Below are 18,655 nucleotides of genomic sequence, written 5' to 3'. Positions count from 1 at the left end.
TGGGGTGCTTATTTTCGAGGGTGCTCAATTTCAATAAAATACGGTGTTATTGAATATTTAGTAATCTTATTAAAACAGTAAAATAAAATGAATCAAGTGGGTTGTCTGATCAAAAAGCTCAATAAATTGACAAAAAGTATATAATTTGATTTTGTTGATATCATCCAAACAATTGAGAAATATTTATATACATTTTTATTGCTTCTATTATTCAGAACAAAAAATTATTATTAATAATCAGAGTAAAAACCATTAAAGAATATTAAGAATAGGATTTTAGAAACCTACAATTTTATAATTATAAATAATAAATATAATAATAAATATAAAAATAATTTATATTATATATTAATACAATATATATAATTAAATTTAAAATTAAATTTAATTTAAGAAATTTATCTATTAGACTATTACATTTTGAAATTTTATATATTATTATTTGAATTCTTCTAACTATCACCGGGGTGATGTTCACCGGTGACTGAAATTATGACGATCAACCAGCATTAAAAAAAAATATAGTGCCGGTAAAAATTGATAATTCTGGCCAACGGCTTATTATTTAATCCTATAAACATATTTATAAATATAAATTAAGTTTATAAAAGAAATTTTTTAACTTTTTATTACAATTATTAATAATTTTAATAATTTTTATTAAATTTATAATTTATTATACTATTTGAATAATAAATTAAAATATGATCTACTATACTATTTAAATATATCTACTATACTATTTAAATGTAATATATTACATAATAAAATTTATTTTTTAAATAACAATAAATTTATGGTATGATAAATTGTAAAAAGAAAAAAGAAAAAGAAAAATAATTTATTTTTATCTCAATGTTTCAAATTTTTTATGTGATAGTTCATAATCACTAGGAATTGACATTATTTCTTCATTATTAAGAACATTACCAGGGGTAGGTATAGGTTTTGAATTTTTATAAATTTTATATTTTCTTATAAAAAATAAAGTACTTATTGATAAAATACTAATAAGTACTATTATTCCAATTGTTAGCCCTACTATAACACCTATATTATTTGCTTTTGGTTTGGAATTTGATGGTGTAGAGTTAATTGTTAATGGAGTAGGATCAAAAGAAGTCTTCCAAATATATTCTGAATCATTACTAATATCAAGCAACAGTACATCACTTTCACCACTTGATCTATATTTAGATTGAAGAACACCATTGGAACCTAAAATAATCATTATAAATTTATAAATAAAAGAAAAAAAATAAACAAATTTGCTAATAAAAGTACGCTTACCAAATGTAACAACCATGTATTTTCCAATCACATTAGCACAATGTTCGCCGCGTTTAAATACAGGACCTTTTCCTCTAGCTTGTGGTACATACCATTCATAGTTTGTAGTATCTAATACATATAAATTATTATTATCCCCATTATTACCTCCAAAAAGAATTATTTTATCCCCACTTAATCCAAGTACTGTTGTTATACCAACATCTGCAGGTGGGATGTTTCCAGTAGTAACTTTTGAATCCCATTTATCATTAATTGGATCGTATAAATATATCACTTTAAAACCATCCGAAACAGGAATATAATTTCTATTCCCTCCGCCAATGTAAACTAAATTTCCATTTGGTAATAAAGTAACACCATAACCAAGTCTAGACAAAGGAGCATCTTTTATTACGCAGTTTAAATTTATCGTATCGCAAACAAATAATCCATCAGTACGTTTTACTCCTTGAACGGTAAAATCAAACCCAGTAAGCAAATATACTTTTCCTTTATTATCGGTAATAGCTCTCATTTGGTTTCTACCAATAGGTTTAACTCCAGATAAATTTTGTGTATTCCATACATTATCTAATGAATTGTAAGAGAGAACTGGAGAGACCGATTTTGCAACTTCATTATTAAAAAAAAATATTGAATCATTATTTGCACCTCCATTACTTGCTGCCACACCTCCGGTAGCTACTGATGACAATGATCCTAAAGGTAAATTTTTTACATTATCTGGTATCGCTCTCCATGGCAAGTTTGAAGTATCAAATGAAATTGATGCATCAAGATAAAAAAATCTATAATCTGGAGTTTTTTGAGCATTTGCATTTTCGTTATCCATAAAACCACCATAAATGTAAAGTTTTTCTCCCACGAGAACTGCACTAAATAATTTACGTAAACTAGGATTTAACTGGGCATTTATAATTTGAAATAAATATAATAATGTTATAAAGAATAACGTGAACTTTTTCATATTTTTTTTTTTTTCAAAGAAAAAATAACGAAGCAGACGATAGACAATCAAACTTTTTTTTAAATTTTATGCGATTTAACGAAGTTTGTGGCTGCTGTTTCTGTGCGAGTTTGCTAAAAATTAGATGACAATTTCATTTAACTTATATGGCTAAACTGTTCATATCTGACATCGTTCACAATCATTAGTAACGCATACTAAAAAATATACTAAAAATAACAAACAAGGAGGGTATAATTTTAAGGTGAATTCTAAACATTGATTCGCAATTAATACAAAGAATCATATTTTAAAAGGAAAAGAAATTCCGAAACAGTGAAATTCCTTACGATTTTTTCGAAACTATACTATAAAAATTTTATTGGACTAAACTTTTAAGCATAACAAAAAAAAAAAGAATAGGTTGTACAATAAAATTCTTATTAGCCGTTGTTACAGGATAAATAAAATTTGATTGGTCGATTCCGGACTCAATCTTGCATATCACTAGTCTAAATAAAAGAAACTATACAAATCGCGAATAATACAGTATATTTATTAAATTAAAGTATAAAAGCAGATTTAAAACTAACGCGGATCTACAAGATTATTACAAATTCAAATAAAATAAAAAAATAATTCTCATTAATCATTATATATATATTTTACCTCAAATTCTATATTTTCCATGAGATAATTCATAATCACTAGGAATAGTTATTATGTCTCCATCTTTAACAACATTACCAGGAGTTGGGATAGCTTTGTTTGAATTTTTATATCTTATATAAAAGATTGTAATTCCAGATAATATGCAAATAAATAATATTAATCCAATTGTTAAACCAACTATAATACTTGTATTGTTTGTTGCTGGTTTTAATGATAAGGAATTTGATGGTGTGGAATTAATTTTTAATGGAGTAGGGTCAAAAGAAGTTGTCCAAACATATTCTGAATCATCACTAATATCAAGCAAAAGTACATCACTTTCACCATCTTCTTTATATTTAGCATCAAGAACACCATTAGAACCTAAAATGATAATTATAAATAAATAAATATAATAATTAAATAATTTTAACTAATAAAAAATGCGCTTACCGAATGTTATAACCATATATTTTCCAATTACATTAGCACAATGTTCACCACGTTTATATTGAGGGCCTTTTCCTCTAACTTTTGGTACAAACCACTCATAATTTGTAAGATTTAATACATATAAATTATTGTCATCATTATTATTATTACCTCCATAAAGAATTATTCTATCTCCATTTAATCCAAGTACTGTTGTAAATCCAACATCATCAGAAAGTTTTTTTCCTGTAGTGACTTTTGGAATCCATTCAACATTAGCTGGATCATATAAATATATTAATCTAAAACCATCTCGAATAGGAACATAGTTTCTATCTCCTCCACCTATGTAAATTATCATTCCATTTGGTAACAAAGTAGCACCATAACCAAGCCTAGGAAAAGGAGCATCTTTGATTACACAATCCAGATTTATTGTATCACAAACGAATAGACCACTAGAGCGAGTTACTCCTTGAATAGTAAAGTCAAACCCAGTAAGCAAGTATACTTTTCCATTATAATCAGTAACAATTCTCATTTGATTTCTACCAATAGGATTGTTTCCTGAAAAAATTTGTGTATTCCATACATTATTCGGTGAATTGTAAGAGTGAACTGGAGGATCTGATTTTGTTGCATTATCTCTTTCATTATTAAAAAAGAATATCATATCATTATTTACACCTCCAATACTTGCTGCTACACCTCCGGTAGCTACTGATGATAATGATCCTAATGGTAAATTATCTACATTATTTGATACTGATCTCCACGGTAAGTTTGAGGTATCAAATGAAATTGAAACATCAAGATAAAAAAATCTGTCATCTGGACTTTTATTATAATTAACCTCATTTTCAGGAGCTAAATTAGGACTATTAAAACCACCAAAAATATATAGTTTTTTTTCAACGAGAACCGCGCTATGTAATTTACGATAAGAAGGGCTTAACTGAGCGTTTACTTTTATTATAATCTGAAGTAGACATAATATTGATATAGAAAATAATTTGGAATTTTTCAAATTTTTCATTTCTTTTGTTTTTTACTTTTAATAAGAAAAAATATTGTAAATGATGAAGACAGAATATTTTAATTAAAAGAATTTGTAGACTTGATAAGGCTTTTTTAATAAAATAAATTGGCGAAGGCGATCTGCGAAACTGCGGCCCTAAATAGTGGATTATACCCAATAGGAGTACACATTTATTGTATATATTTTTAACTCGGAATTAGAAAACCTAAATAGTCAGATGGTTCTATTATTTTTTACGTATTGTTCTCTTTTTTTGTCATTCATTGCAACGTTTTTCTGATGTGGTCCGAATTCATATCGTATTACAACTTATGTTCGAAACCTATAAGCTAAATAAGGAGTTCCTAGAATGTTCGAAGCCCCAAATCTTTGTTACACATGTTTCAATTAGAAATATCAATCAAATTCTATACTTGTTCATTGAATAATGAATCATTTCGTAAATATTAGAATCTTTTATTTATTTATAATAATAAAAACCAGATTATTTTAGTATACTTCTTATGTTTTAAGAAGGTACTTACTAATAAATACTAATAACTTTAATGGATTTACTTCCTTAAAGGGTGAATTGAATAATTGATTTTATTGCATACTTGCATTATTTTTAAAGAAACATTGTGAAATTATTTATACATTCAATAATTTGTTGACACACTTCACCCCTTATTTATTTTGTTAGAAATATTATATTCTGAAAATCTTTTTTAATCGCGTGCTTACTCTTGGAAGTCAAGATGCCATCCAGAGACCCGGGAAAATTCCATTTTTATAATAAATGAATAAATCAGAATTTTTGCTGTATTATGGAATAAAACGGAATTTTTATGATTTTTAACAATTTTATTCCGGCACGTGACAACTAGCCAATCATTATTGCATATTTTATTGACTATATCGTGATAGAAGTCTAACTAAAAAATGTGATTTTGCAATTTTGCAATATCTATACAGTTTTTGACTAAAAATTATTGTCGTGTCACTAGCGCAACCTAAGTTGGCCTGCATTAAGATATAGGCCGGCTAGAATTATCAAATGTTTCTTACTATAATTGGTAATTGTTTATCGGAATAAAATCGGAATTTTTTTCGTTATCGTGATAAAAATTTGCGATTTAATATCGGAATAAATCCGGGTCTCTGATGCCATCCTATTATGAGGCACGTGATTTTCACGTGTGTGGATCCCAGAATTCGATCTTAATTTTATTCGGATGTGCAACAATCTGAAATGAACGAAGATATAAATCTTATATCAATCCAACCCAATGGGTTTTAATTATGTTGAACAAACATCTTTATAATTTGTTCTGATATATATAGTATACCAAGTACCAGCTCAATTTTACTAATATTTTTCCAGGTATAAATGTACAGTACATATCTTACTTTAATTCACCCATTCGATATCAAATAATATCATATATATACATGAGAAATGCCACGAAATAATGATTTTAAAATGATTTATATAGAAATACAATAGTAAAAAAATTTGAGAAATTGGAAACAGAATATAAAAAAATTTTGAATGATATAAAATCTGAAAACAATATTAAAAAAGATGTAATGATACATGTTAAATTTTATTATAAATAATATTAGATTTTATAGTGTTAATATTTTATTTTATATTTTATTGATTTCATTAATATAATATTTATACAATTATATGCAGCCTATTAGAATCATACCAATTTTTGTAGATTGATGTTTTTGCCAGTAAAAATGGTGAGATTAAAAGATTGTAAATATAAAAAACACTAAAAACCATACTTTTTATATAAAAAACTGTTACATTCCTTTGAACAGACAGAATTTGTATTACTATCTGACATTTTTTAGTAACCATATTTTTCTTATTATTAATTTACTTGATAATTCATACATTTATATAAAATATAAAAAGAAAACCAAAATACAGTACTATTAGTAAGCAATAGTAAAATAATAAAAAAAAAATACATTAAACTTTATATATCTATATAATAATAAAATAATAAACTGGAATAAAAATATTAATCATTCTATAAAAATGGCATATTTTTATAATAATATCATTTAACAATTTAATTAAAGTTAAAAAATTTAAAATTTGTTTTTAAATTTTACAACTATTTTATTCTTACTAAAATTATAGATTTATAGTATTAAAAGTTTATACTTAACAATAAAATTGGAATACTTATAAATTTTTTAATACTTTTAAAAATAGAATTTCAAAAAATAAATTAGTAACTTTATTTTTCAAGATAAGTACTATTAAATTATTAATTAGATTTTCAAATAATATTAATATAAAAAGTTATAAATATTTAAAATATGGTAATTTTTATATAATTGGTTTAAGTTTAAAAAAAAATCATGTGATTTTGGACAAACTGAGTTCATACTCTAATAAAAAATACATGCATGAAATTAAATACTACTCTGAATTTTTAGGGATCAAAACAGTTATAGCCATGCTCTTTACCTTCTCTATTAGATAATATTTATAAATATCTGATTCTTTTTGCATGATATAAAGTTTTATAATATTACTCACAATGTTAATAGCAAATATAAATAATATCTATCCATATTTTTGATAATTTATTAAATATCCTTTTAAACTTCTAGTATTATTAATAAAATCTTTGAAAAATAAATTGTACTAATTTTTTATAATTTTACTAGCATTTATTTTGACTAGAATTTAGTCTACCAGTTTAAGATATACTATTCAAATTTTATACTTTTTTTTTAACTGCACTACAGTTATATAATCTGATTTTTAATACTAGCTGGATTTTTCTTTTTATTCCTATTATTTGAAGAAATGATATTAATTACTATCTAATAAATGAATAGTATAATAGAAAAAAAAGGTATTTTCATGTATAATGCCTTTAGCAATTTTATTATATATTCTATACAATAGGATTTCCAAGTAAATTATTACTTATTATTATATTTATTAATAATGTAAAACTAATGTAAGTACTTGATACTAAGTATATATATAATTAGTTATTGCTATATAGAAATGATAGCATCATAATTTATAACAGATATAGTATATTTACTAATATAATATATTACAAAAAAAATCAGAATTTTTTGCATATGATATAAATTAACTAATTTGTATACGATTTGAAAAATCTAAAATGGAAAATTAATATAACAATTATAATAAGAAATTCTAATCTAAATTAGAAATAGTATTTATATATTTTTTTGAGCTACTGCATTGCAAAATAATAGTTTTATAGTAAAAAAAGTAATAATAAACAATTTTACAATTATAGATAGAGTGAAGATATATGTAAAGAAACTGAAATTTGTAGGATTATAAATATTCTTCTTTTTATTATATATAATAATATTAAAAAATTAAGTAAAAATAAAGCAATAAATTGAAAAAAAGGAAGTAATCATCTAATAAAGAAAATTACTGGCAATTTTCAAGTTTTTTAAGCAAAGTATTTAAAGAATATATTAGTTTCAATTAGAATTTAGCCAAAAAATTGGGTCAGATAAATCTTAAAATATTCTATATAACAGTTTTAAAATATTTGGTCATCTATAAATATAAAAAATTTCTTTTAAAGGTAATTCCAATACTTACTATTAGTTTAAAGAGTAAGTAAAGCCTTATATAACACAAGTTCTTTAAAGCACTTACAGGTATAGATTGAAAGAAGGGGATCCTTTCTAAGAAAAATTTGTTTATATAAAGTTTACTCCTCTAGCCAGAGTTTCCAACTGACAGTGCACTTATAATTATTTCATTATGAATTAACAGGTAGTTTAGTTCTTTACAAAATTAGGATAGTTTAAATTTTTCATATATATAAATTTTATTTTTATCTTAATAAAGAATTAAATGACAAATCTGGAAATAATCAATCATTTTCAGCTTAAAAATATAACTTTATCTGAACTTTATATACTTAAGAGTTTATCTGTATGCAATTGTCTGAAATTAATGGAATTAACTGAATTCAAAGTTAATAGTCTTATTGAGCTTAAATGTTTGAATACTTCAATTAAGGAATTAAGTTTTAAATTTTGTCTGAATATTATAAAACTTGATTTTTCCAATAATGTGATAAATTAGTTAATTTAGACATAAGCAACTGTCTTAAATTAGAATTTCTTGACTGTTCTTACAATAAATTAACTGTTTAAAGAATATAAAGAAAAATCTCACACATTTAAATATTCTCCTAACATGAAATTATTTGAAGAAAAATTTGGTTATAGTTGGTCACACTGGTAGTGGTAAATTTACATTAACCCATGTATTAGCTGATACTCAAGAATTTGAAGAAAGCGAATGTTCATTTAGTATGGCTAAAGGTTTTCTGAAAAAAAGATTTCGAATGGAAAGGGAAATTTTGGAGTTTGGTATACCAAATTAAATGATCAGTAAGTGTATTGTTACAATTTTCCTTTTTAAATATGGGCAATAAGATACTTCAGACTTAATATCATAATCTGTTAATAATTCTCTAATTTTGGATTTTACATGTAAGAGAACATTTTATTCACATGAGATTATGTAAATCGAATATGGTATAAAATAATTCCCATTGCATTACAAATCGAATTTTTTTTTCTTTAAACAAATGCCAAAAAATATTTTTGCTATTAGTACGTTAGGTCTTAGTAAAATAACATTTTGCCAATTACTTTGTGATGCTAATGTCAATGGTTTAAGTAGTCCTAAATCAGCAACACAGGAAATAGATATCTGTGAGGAAAATAAGTTCTGTTATATTGATACTTCAGGATTCAACAATTTATATGGAAAGACTGACAAAAAAACTTTTCGTAAAATTTTATCCAAATTTTAAATACTCAGTAATAATCATCAGTATCAATTAGATGTTATCTTATGGTTTTGTAGACCAAGTGAACATGTACTGAAAATTTTAAAAAAAAAGTAAGGTAAAAACTATTAGTAAAAGGCCAATTTTCTATAGTGATTTTTATTATAAATAAGCGAGATCCTGATGAAGTATTGTTAACTAAAAATAAGATTTTTTATTTTTTAACTATTCATTTCACAAAGAATCTTTTTAAAAATCACAGAATTCATTTACACTTTTTTATTTTCATGATAAAAAACTGAAAGACATTTCAAGTTAACCTTTAAAAGAGATTATAGATATTTTGCATTTTCAATTACTCATAGATTCAGTCATATTCACTTATTTACTTTCCAATTTTGCTCTAGCTTACTCATTTACTATTCCTAGATATTAGAATAATCACGTGATTAGAATAATAATTATCCAAAAGATAAATAATATATTGAAATAAATATAGATAAATATTTAACTGAAATAATTGAAGAATAATATATTACATTATACAAGTTATTTATTATAGTAATATTTATTTTTAGTTTAGTTATTTATAATTATTTATACTTATATTAGTTATTATTAGATTAATAGTGATATTAGTAGTAAATAGTAATTGGAAAATAAATATTATATTAATGGAAGATTATTAGTATATATCAAGATTTATTAGAATATTATTTTTATATAAATATAGATATGGATAATAGAAGGTTTAATCTTTAGTAAAATATTAAAAAATATAAATATAAGTGGAATTTAATAAATAATTAAGAACTTTTTGGCTTAATAGAAAAATAAGTGTAAAAATTCAATAAAATTATTTTTGTTAATTATTAAAAATATATTGAATACGCTCATATTTCATTTGAAATTTAATTAATATTTAATTGCTAAAATGATAAAATAAAGGGAAATTCTTGCAGTTTGACCTTATAAAAAATTTTTACTTAAAATATATTTAAAATATATTTAATTTTCTTATTTTATATTTAAAATATACTGAAAATTGAATTTTCAAATTTTTTGAATTAAATTGTATTTAATATATACTTAAAATATATTTAATTTACACTTAAATTTTGCCTATTTCAGTATATTTTAAGGATATTTTAAAATAAGAATATTTTAAGTATATTATTATATACTTAAATTAGGGAAGTGACACATATGACGTAATTATTAGAAGGGGGAAGGGGATAATTAAAATCTGACATTACACTATTTATATAAATTGTATAATTAAATTTAATTGGTTATTAAATCTGACAAGGGGGGAAGGAGTAAAATTCATAGTAAAATGAATATGACGTAATATGTGTCACTCATCTTATACTTAAATTTTTAGCTATTTCAATATATTTTAAGTATAAAATAAAATTTTAAGTCTATTTTAAGTATATTTTGGCAAAAATATTTTTATGAAAGAAAAAGTATTAAGTTGAAATTAGAATTATTTTTATAAAAAAAAACTATTGATATTTAAAATTTAAGTAATTAATATTAAAATTTAAACTAAGCAAGGATATATTAACATTTTGTTGAGAATATATTAATTATAATAGAAACTTGTCTATTAGTATATATGTAATAGGTACTATAATATCAAAATAACAGTTGTCAACTTTAACTTTAAGAATCAAAATATTAAAGTTATCATATATATTAATCTTATTTATTGAATATATGATTTCCAATTGGCTGTAATCTATATTATAATATTATTTTTTATTATTATTTTAAAAAGAATCTAATATTGTAAAGTGATTTGAATTTAAAACTAATAAAAATAGTTTGGAGAAATCATTTAGTTCAGTTGTAATGTTTTTGAGTACAAATTTAAAGAAATTGTGCTAAAGTACATCACTATATTCATGTTTTGCATCCAATTTGTTTATATATACCAAATTTGCAAAATACATATCAGATATTTTAGCATGTGACTTTTAGCAAATAATAACTACTCCAAGAATATTATCAAAAAAATTTTGATAACATGACTTAATGAGTTTTATTAGTCAGATTTATTTTATATTACATTATTTTAAAAAATTTTTGTGGTTTTTTCAAGAAAAAAAATAAAGTGAAGAAATATTTATTTTAAAAATACTTGTAGTTTTTATAAAAAAAAAATATAAAGAAATGTTTAATTTAAATATTTCTTATCAGATATAGTCCTTTTCACTTTATAAAATTTATTGTTAATTTTTTTTTATTAAAATAAGTGAATAAATTATTTATTATTTTAGAAATTTAACAATAAATTTTCATATTATTTATATAATTTAATAATAGTAATAAATATAATATATTAAATGGAAAAGTCTTATTCTTATTTAAAACTTGATAGTTCACCTTTATACTTCCAGGTAGTACTCTTAAAAATTCAGATCAGATTAGGATTTTAGTAATCTAATCTGATTTAGTGATTGGATTTTAATAATTTTATTTTTGTTTTATAAATCATATTAAGCTAATTAAAATAAAAAAAAAAGGTTATTAAAATTGGACTGCTAGACCACAAGATATTTACAAAAAGTCATTTTTTTTTATGATTAATTTAGGTTATACCATATTACCAATCTGATCAGATTGATCTATTAGGAGTATTACTCCCAGGTTGTAAATAAATTTTATATTTAATATAAAAAATGCATTTTTATTTTTACAACAAAATAAAATACAATAAGATTAAGAAAATAGGATAGAATAAACTATAATAAAAAGAATAATATATATTTCAAGGTGAAATTACTGAAGTTGGGTGAAAAATATTGATATATCTACTATTTTTAGATTAGTAGTACAAAGTCACATTACTGAAAATTTTTTGGATCAGCCAATCAAAATATTTGTCACATGCGCTATTTTGTTTACAAAAGAAAAATACTACAGTATATAAACTGCGCTTTTCCTGTTGATAGGAACTAGCAGCTTAAAAAGTTATCAAGGCGGAAAAGGTGGTATCAGAGCTCGATAATTTTCCTGCAGACAAGCTCAAACTTTGAAAAGTGAAATTCGCGATGATTATGACGTTGTCTTAAGAAATACTCCAAGACCAGCCTGAACTCCTTGCAACAAAAAAATTTCAAAATGCTTTGCTGACACGCCAGCCGAAAAATATATTCATGTAATCATGTCATAATCGAGTCAACCGCCTGTAAGCAGAAATTACAACGAGGAATTACTCAACAAGTCCGTTTATGATATGTGTAATATAGTGGAAAGAGTTGAGAGGCTTCCTGAGAATTTTCTAACAGGCCACTTTTTGAAATAATTAATTATAATACGAACGAAAATTTTTTTTTTATCATAAATATATTTTGTCAAGTAACTTATATTAGGTACACCACTAGGAAGTGGTTGAGTTTGTATTTATTTTCGCATGTGTATTAATAAAACATTTTTTCTTGAGAAATTTGGACGACCTGAGGTCGCCAAAATTTCATCATGTAACATGGGTAAAGTCTCGCATTTATATTTATCCCACCATTCACGTTGTTCATGTCGCTGAAAAAATTACTTTTTTTTCGACATCGTCGCAATGCCGAGCGCATCGAGAATGCAAAATTGAGACGGCACATCACCACAAAGACGAGACAGATTAATGAGAATTATGAGTTTAAAACCGAGGTAGCAAAATTAAGACAGGATATTGATGAGCTTAAAAATAAGAAAAATCGCAAATTCCAGACTAGATGTATCCAGAATTCTTAATGAGGAACCTATCTCGCCCTCCTTTCTTGAGCGGATTAGAGCTTGATGCTCTCTTCCAAAAATATCGAATTGCATTGAAGATGCAACGGCTTCATAGTACTATCTGAGTCAAAAAAACTTGAGGACATTGTAAATCGTGGTCAGCAAAAATGATGCATATGCCAAGATTATGGAATTTTTCCTTTTTGAAGTATGTATGACGAAAAACTGGTCCCAGAAAGGATACAAAAGATTAAGAAATTAATTGATCAAGCATCCAAAAGATTCGATCCCTTATAATCAATGGCCTTATAATACACGTAATTCACTGCTCTTAAAGAGATATTTACCGGAACGTGGTCATGTAAATCTGCCAAAATAATCATGATAATGCGCAATACGATATTGGAAAAGGGGTTGTGTCATGACTTATGAGCGATTTATTTACTACATCAATAAAGAAAAGACTATACATTGTATCAAGAATATCATAGAGATATATATGAATAAAAAAAGTGAGACCTAAAGTCTCACTTGGATAAAATAAATCACGTCCTATATGAAAGTTGTAATTTAATATGCTATCTGTACTTGATAAATAAATGCACAATAACGTTAGACATCATGTATCCCGGGAACAAGTAATTTCATGTAATTTATTCTTGAACTTTCCCGTATATACTTAAAGTTACAACAAAGAAGACCTCTTGTTGATCTTTGTATATGGGTAGTGTTATAGTTTTTATTACGATTTTGATGCGTATTCCAAAATCGATTCCTGCGAATTAAATCTTTGGCCATCATACAATAGATGCAGTAAATTGTATGTGATACCTTGCGAAATAACGTACTGGTGATATTGTGAAAACGAATCATGGTGGTGAGTATGAATTGAAATACTGCATTGCTTATTTTTTTTTATACACTTGCTGATACCCCGAATTTATGCTATAGGTCAGAAATTACTTAATCTCTTGGTGATTTTAGCTAAAATTGATACTTTATATATAATTTAATAATAGGATTTAGATTGGCGAAATTTTGTAAATATAGTTTATTCCATGTTCGTAGAAAAGGGTATAGAAATCTCGTAGCTAGCAATTGCAGATAGTGATAGAAAAAAAACAATTAGTATAGAAATTTGTAAGAAGCCCGAGAGAGTAAAGAATAAACTCGTATTAAATGTCCTAAGATCTGAATCCTCCCACCCTCTTTGATAGCATCATATTATTTCGCTCACTAGCTCAATTTTACTATGTAACTAAAAATTATTAATAAAATTTTCGCATACATCAGTTGTGTATGCGAACACTGAGCTTTAATGTCAATAGTAAAAGATTTATCAGCAAACACCACAAGTTTAATAATTTATTTTAGCAATAATTTTTGCGTGACAGATCACAATATGCAGTGAGTGTTAAAGAAGAATAATTCCAGGGGTTTGTAGCTGCCTCTTCCAAAAAAATTTCCAAATCGTAATTTTTACTCTAATGATTGCCCAACCGTCCATAACACACCAGACATCATATCCAAGTTAAAGCGCGACCGTAACGGTCCAAGAAAATTGTTCCATATTTGAGCATTTCAACAAGGATAATGTGAAAATGAATCTCATCCAGATAATAATTATTTGATTCTTTGCATAACTCAGGTTTAAGAATGGTCAACTACCAAAGGTGAATCTTTGTGAGACACACGAGATGATTACAGACTTACACGAACAGCCATTTCACCGGCATGAAATTAACCGACGCCATTTTGTTGACTTCCATTTTACCAACATGAAAATTTACCTTCTCCATCTCTATTTTTTTTTTCAAGTAGAACGGTTAGAATTTAGAAACAAAAAATTTTATATCATTGAAAATATTCCTTGCTTTCTTATTAATACTGTAAAATGAATCAAAGGCAAAATTTCATGAGTCAATACTATGTCGATCTTTCGGCAAAATGGCTCGTCGACTATGTAGGTGAAACAGGTTTCAGTATAATGTGGTGAATACGACGCGAGTTATATCGAGTCCATTATTCTCCAACATTTGATGCATGTGGTACGGAACAAATTGATACTTGATCCATGCAATGCTCTCCATGAAACAAATTCGGCGCAATTGCACCGAAAATACATGCATTCTCTTGATTCTTCTCTGTTAATACAGTACTCACACATTAAAATATTTGCATCTGTATCTCTGTTAACATCACTACTTTTATTATTCCTGGAATCCTTTTCACTTACATTTTTTTTGACAACTTTTTCGTTATTTCCAGTTGTGGTGTTAAGTGAACTGACACTCCAAACATGAATCTCGCGAACTTTGTTAAATAGGTAAGATTTATTATGTATGGTTTTCTTCCTGATCCATTCGCACAAAAACTCCAACTTTCATGTGAGAAATGTTCAAAAACATGATCTAATTTGAAACATGATCTGATTTGAAACAATTAATTAAACATTATGAGACCTGTAGTAATAAATCAATAAACAGTTCAAAAATTATGCAATTTATTTAATTTATTTGTTGTACGAAAATCTCAGTGACTTAACTCTGCATCAAGGGTCTTAGTAAAAATATCACGGTGTGGAGGTAAGTACAACATTCGAGCTTACTATTAGAAGACAAGGTTATTTAAAGACAAATGTTTCCAAAAAAATACACATTTACTTGACCAGATACCTTTGGTATCTTGGTATCTCTGGTTAAGAAACTTAATAAGGGAACAATATCATGAAAGAAGTCTCTTTCCAAAATTTGGAAGAGACCAGCGTTTATGTTAAAAAGCAGATATAAATATTATAAAGAGCTAGCTAGCTACATAGCTTTATTTAGAACACTTAATAGTTCTCAATAATCAATCATCATATGACTTGATGGAAGGTTTAGGAATCCAATATATTTAGATATTTCGGCATATAAGGCCCGTTTTAGCCGGGTGATCTAATCCAATGAAGGGCTTGAAACCTGAAAGTTTATTATGAAACTCGATGAAAAGTATGTTACATCTAATATATGATAAAAAAAATTCAATCTCTTTTTAAAAAGTAACAGATACAATGTTTGAGAAGTTTGAGAATTGCAAAGAGTTTCATGTATCCTGAATGAGGTCTTTATAACATTATATGAATTTGATCGACTTATTATATAATATATATTGGCTCATTGTATAATTTTTTTCGTTATTTAAGAGAAAAAAATATATATATATATATTGACCAATCAAAATACGGACTAATAATAATTGACAAATCCATGAACTCCAAAGAAGAGAAAAGAAATTTGTGAAAAAAATAAAGAAGAGGAACTGATATCATGTATTTATATTGTACGAAAATTTTATTATTAGATATTTTTTTTTTTTAAATTCCACTAAACTATAATTATAATATTCTTTTTTAAATATAAAAATTTAAAATATTTCTTATCTTAACAATAAGATTATTTTAATAAATAAACACAAATTTGGAAATAATAAAAATTTAAATAAGAATCTTGTATTTAAAGTTCTAAAAATAATTCTTAGAAATCATTATTTATAGTAAAATTTTATTATTAATAATAAAAATTTTATTCAATCAATAAAATTATAATGATTTCTTGGTATGCATTTTATTGTATTATTGACAAAAATTGACGCGCATGTTTATCTCTTTATATTCTTTATAATTAAATCTGCATAAAATTTAAATTAACATTTCTATATTTGGAATTTTATTGAGTAAATATAAAATATTCAAATAATTTTCATGACGTAGCAAATGATGCAATTGACGATAATGACGATAACAGATAACAGATAGTAATTGAATAGTAATTGAAGTGCTGCGACGCGTAAATCATAAGAAATTTTTGGACTTTGGGCAAATTAAGTAACTTTTAGATATCTATCAAACTCAAACTAAGTTACTTATTTGTTGATCTCTCGGTATTTCGGTAACGAAGAAGAACTTCACTATAATATCTTTTGTAATACATGAGAGAGATATACAATTACTATCTTTTTTGTTAGTCGGAATTCGGAAAAAGCACCATATTATTTTTTCTATATTTAGATAAAAAACTCTAACACCGACGGGTAATTATTTTTAGGATAAATATTGGAAATAATCCCGAATAATGTAAATAATGTAAGTCCAATCAGTTGTCAAAAAAAAAAAAAAAATTTTTTTTTCTCTGATTTTTTTTTTTGTTTGTTTTGGGTTTATCTCGTGTGAAACAAGTGATTGTATTGTATCTTTGTATCTTTTATGCTCGGTTCAAAAATTTATAAATTTAATGAAAAGTCGTTTTTCTAAAAAAAAAAATTAAAAACGTTTTACTTGTTTTTTCTTTTTTCATGTCAAAATATTAATAATAAAAAAACAAAAAAAAAAAAATTTTTTTTCTTTCCTCTCTTCTCTTGTTACGAAAAAAAAACCAATAAAACTTTTTTAATTTTTTAAGTAATATATCAAATAATCAAATAAATAATTAAAAAAAAAAAAAGAAAGAAAACTCTAAAAATTAAAAAATTAAAATTATGACAAAAATAATCAAAGTTCTTTTATTGCTTTCAACACTTTTATGGACAATTTCTTCGGCGCCAGTGGATTTTACTCAACAGTTTGAATTTCATATATTTAATCAAAATCCAACATGCGTTCACGCAAATCTTTTATCAAATACGATGAACTTAAATCAACATAACGAAACGGAAGGAATCAACGGATATATATCATCATGTTATTTTAATACAAAACAACATCAAACAGTTATAAGAGGAAGGTTCACTAATTTACCTGGTGATTTAAATAAAAGAAATTATCATTTTTATTTATTGAATCCTGATAATACTTTACGAAGGGATTTATCTCAACTTTTTCAAAGTGGATTAATAATTAATAATGATGGAAATTCTGCTGAATTATCATTAAATTTAATGAAATCTAGTATCTTCCCTTTAGAAGGAATCAATAGTTACGTTAATGGTTGGGTGAAATTATATCATTTACATGATGGGGTTGTATCTTCTGCTGGTCCTGCCAAATTTCATCAAATAGAAAAATTATTAGAAAAAGAACTTTAAAAAATTTATCGAACAATTTATGATTTATTCTATTCTATTCTATATATTACTGTATCAAATTATATGTAAATGTAAATAAAAATTTTCTTGTGATATAATATAATTTCTTTATCTACTATAATTAAGGCATCCCTTCATGATCATAAATAATCACGTTTCTTATATGAAAGTTTAATAATCACTTTTCCTGCAACTGTATCGATATCAAACCTTTTATCGGTTAAGTTTTCGGTCCGCCAATATTTGTTACAAAAGTTTTTTCTTTTATTGAAACAATGAAATACGCCGTGCATATATTACATATATGATTTATATAATACCATTTCATAAAAGGGTTTGTGAAACCTTTATTTTTTTTTATAGAGAACATTCTTGTATTCAACTTGTTTTTTCCGGAATCTAATATAATTTTGTTAAATAATTGCTTTTTTAGTAAAATGAATGAATTGTATAATCGGAAATTTGGCGTGATAGGAATAAATATTTACGGATTTCTTTTGAATTATGCCGTAAAAAATCTATAATAATAATAAGAAGCAAAGTGCATATCAAACATTAAAATCTTTGTACGCATATATTTAAAGAAAAAATTACGCCTAATAAATTTGAAAGAATTAAGATTAAAATATGTGTGGAATCTGTTGACTGTTTCGCATATCTATATATTAACGTCACGTGATC

At 24.9% G+C, this 18,655-nt stretch overlaps 4 protein-coding genes across 4 annotated transcripts; 2 read left to right on the top strand and 2 right to left on the bottom strand.

The window, feature by feature from the left end:
• Positions 1–847: 847 nt before the first annotated feature.
• Positions 848–2,260, bottom strand: OCT59_018392 (uncharacterized protein; the record flags this gene model as incomplete). The annotated part of the gene is made up of 2 exons (XM_025332031.2): positions 848–1,218; positions 1,291–2,260. The coding sequence occupies 2 exons, from the start codon at positions 2,258–2,260 to the stop codon at positions 848–850; spliced, it is 1,341 nt and encodes a 446-aa protein (XP_025178494.2).
• A 511-nt stretch (positions 2,261–2,771) lies between these two features.
• Positions 2,772–4,423, bottom strand: OCT59_018391 (uncharacterized protein). The gene is made up of 2 exons (XM_025332030.2): positions 3,344–4,423; positions 2,772–3,274 (listed from the first exon to the last, which is right to left on the bottom strand). The coding sequence occupies exons 1-2, from the start codon at positions 4,356–4,358 to the stop codon at positions 2,910–2,912; spliced, it is 1,380 nt and encodes a 459-aa protein (XP_025178493.1). The 5' UTR covers positions 4,359–4,423; the 3' UTR covers positions 2,772–2,909.
• A 4,551-nt stretch (positions 4,424–8,974) lies between these two features.
• On the top strand, positions 8,975–9,202 carry OCT59_018390 (uncharacterized protein; the record flags this gene model as incomplete). Its single annotated transcript, XM_025326004.2, has 1 exon — positions 8,975–9,202. The coding sequence occupies one exon, from the start codon at positions 8,975–8,977 to the stop codon at positions 9,200–9,202; it is 228 nt and encodes a 75-aa protein (XP_025178492.2).
• A 7,905-nt stretch (positions 9,203–17,107) lies between these two features.
• OCT59_018389 (uncharacterized protein) lies at positions 17,108–18,208 on the top strand. The gene has a single exon (XM_025317365.2). The coding sequence runs from the start codon at positions 17,429–17,431 to the stop codon at positions 17,972–17,974; it is 546 nt and encodes a 181-aa protein (XP_025178491.1). The 5' UTR covers positions 17,108–17,428; the 3' UTR covers positions 17,975–18,208.
• Positions 18,209–18,655: the final 447 nt, after the last annotated feature.

The sequence above is a fragment of the Rhizophagus irregularis genome, chromosome 27, assembly GCF_026210795.1.
Source record: "Rhizophagus irregularis chromosome 27, complete sequence".
In the NCBI taxonomy this organism is placed as follows: Eukaryota; Fungi; Glomeromycota; class Glomeromycetes; order Glomerales; family Glomeraceae; genus Rhizophagus; species Rhizophagus irregularis.
This window is presented reverse-complemented; position numbering and strand designations above follow the sequence as displayed.

What these genes read in the sequence shown, in the direction of transcription:
- OCT59_018389 (XM_025317365.2), top strand. Translation starts at nt 17,429, where the DNA reads ATGACAAAAATAATCAAAGTTCTTTTATTGCTTTCAACACTTTTATGG.
- OCT59_018391 (XM_025332030.2), bottom strand. Translation starts at nt 4,358, where the DNA reads ATGAAAAATTTGAAAAATTCCAAATTATTTTCTATATCAATATTATGT. An exon ending in ATATATGGTTATAACATTCG is followed by an intron (nt 3,275 to 3,343) that starts GTAAGCGCATTT and finishes TTATCATTTTAG; the next exon opens with GTTCTAATGGTGTTCTTGAT.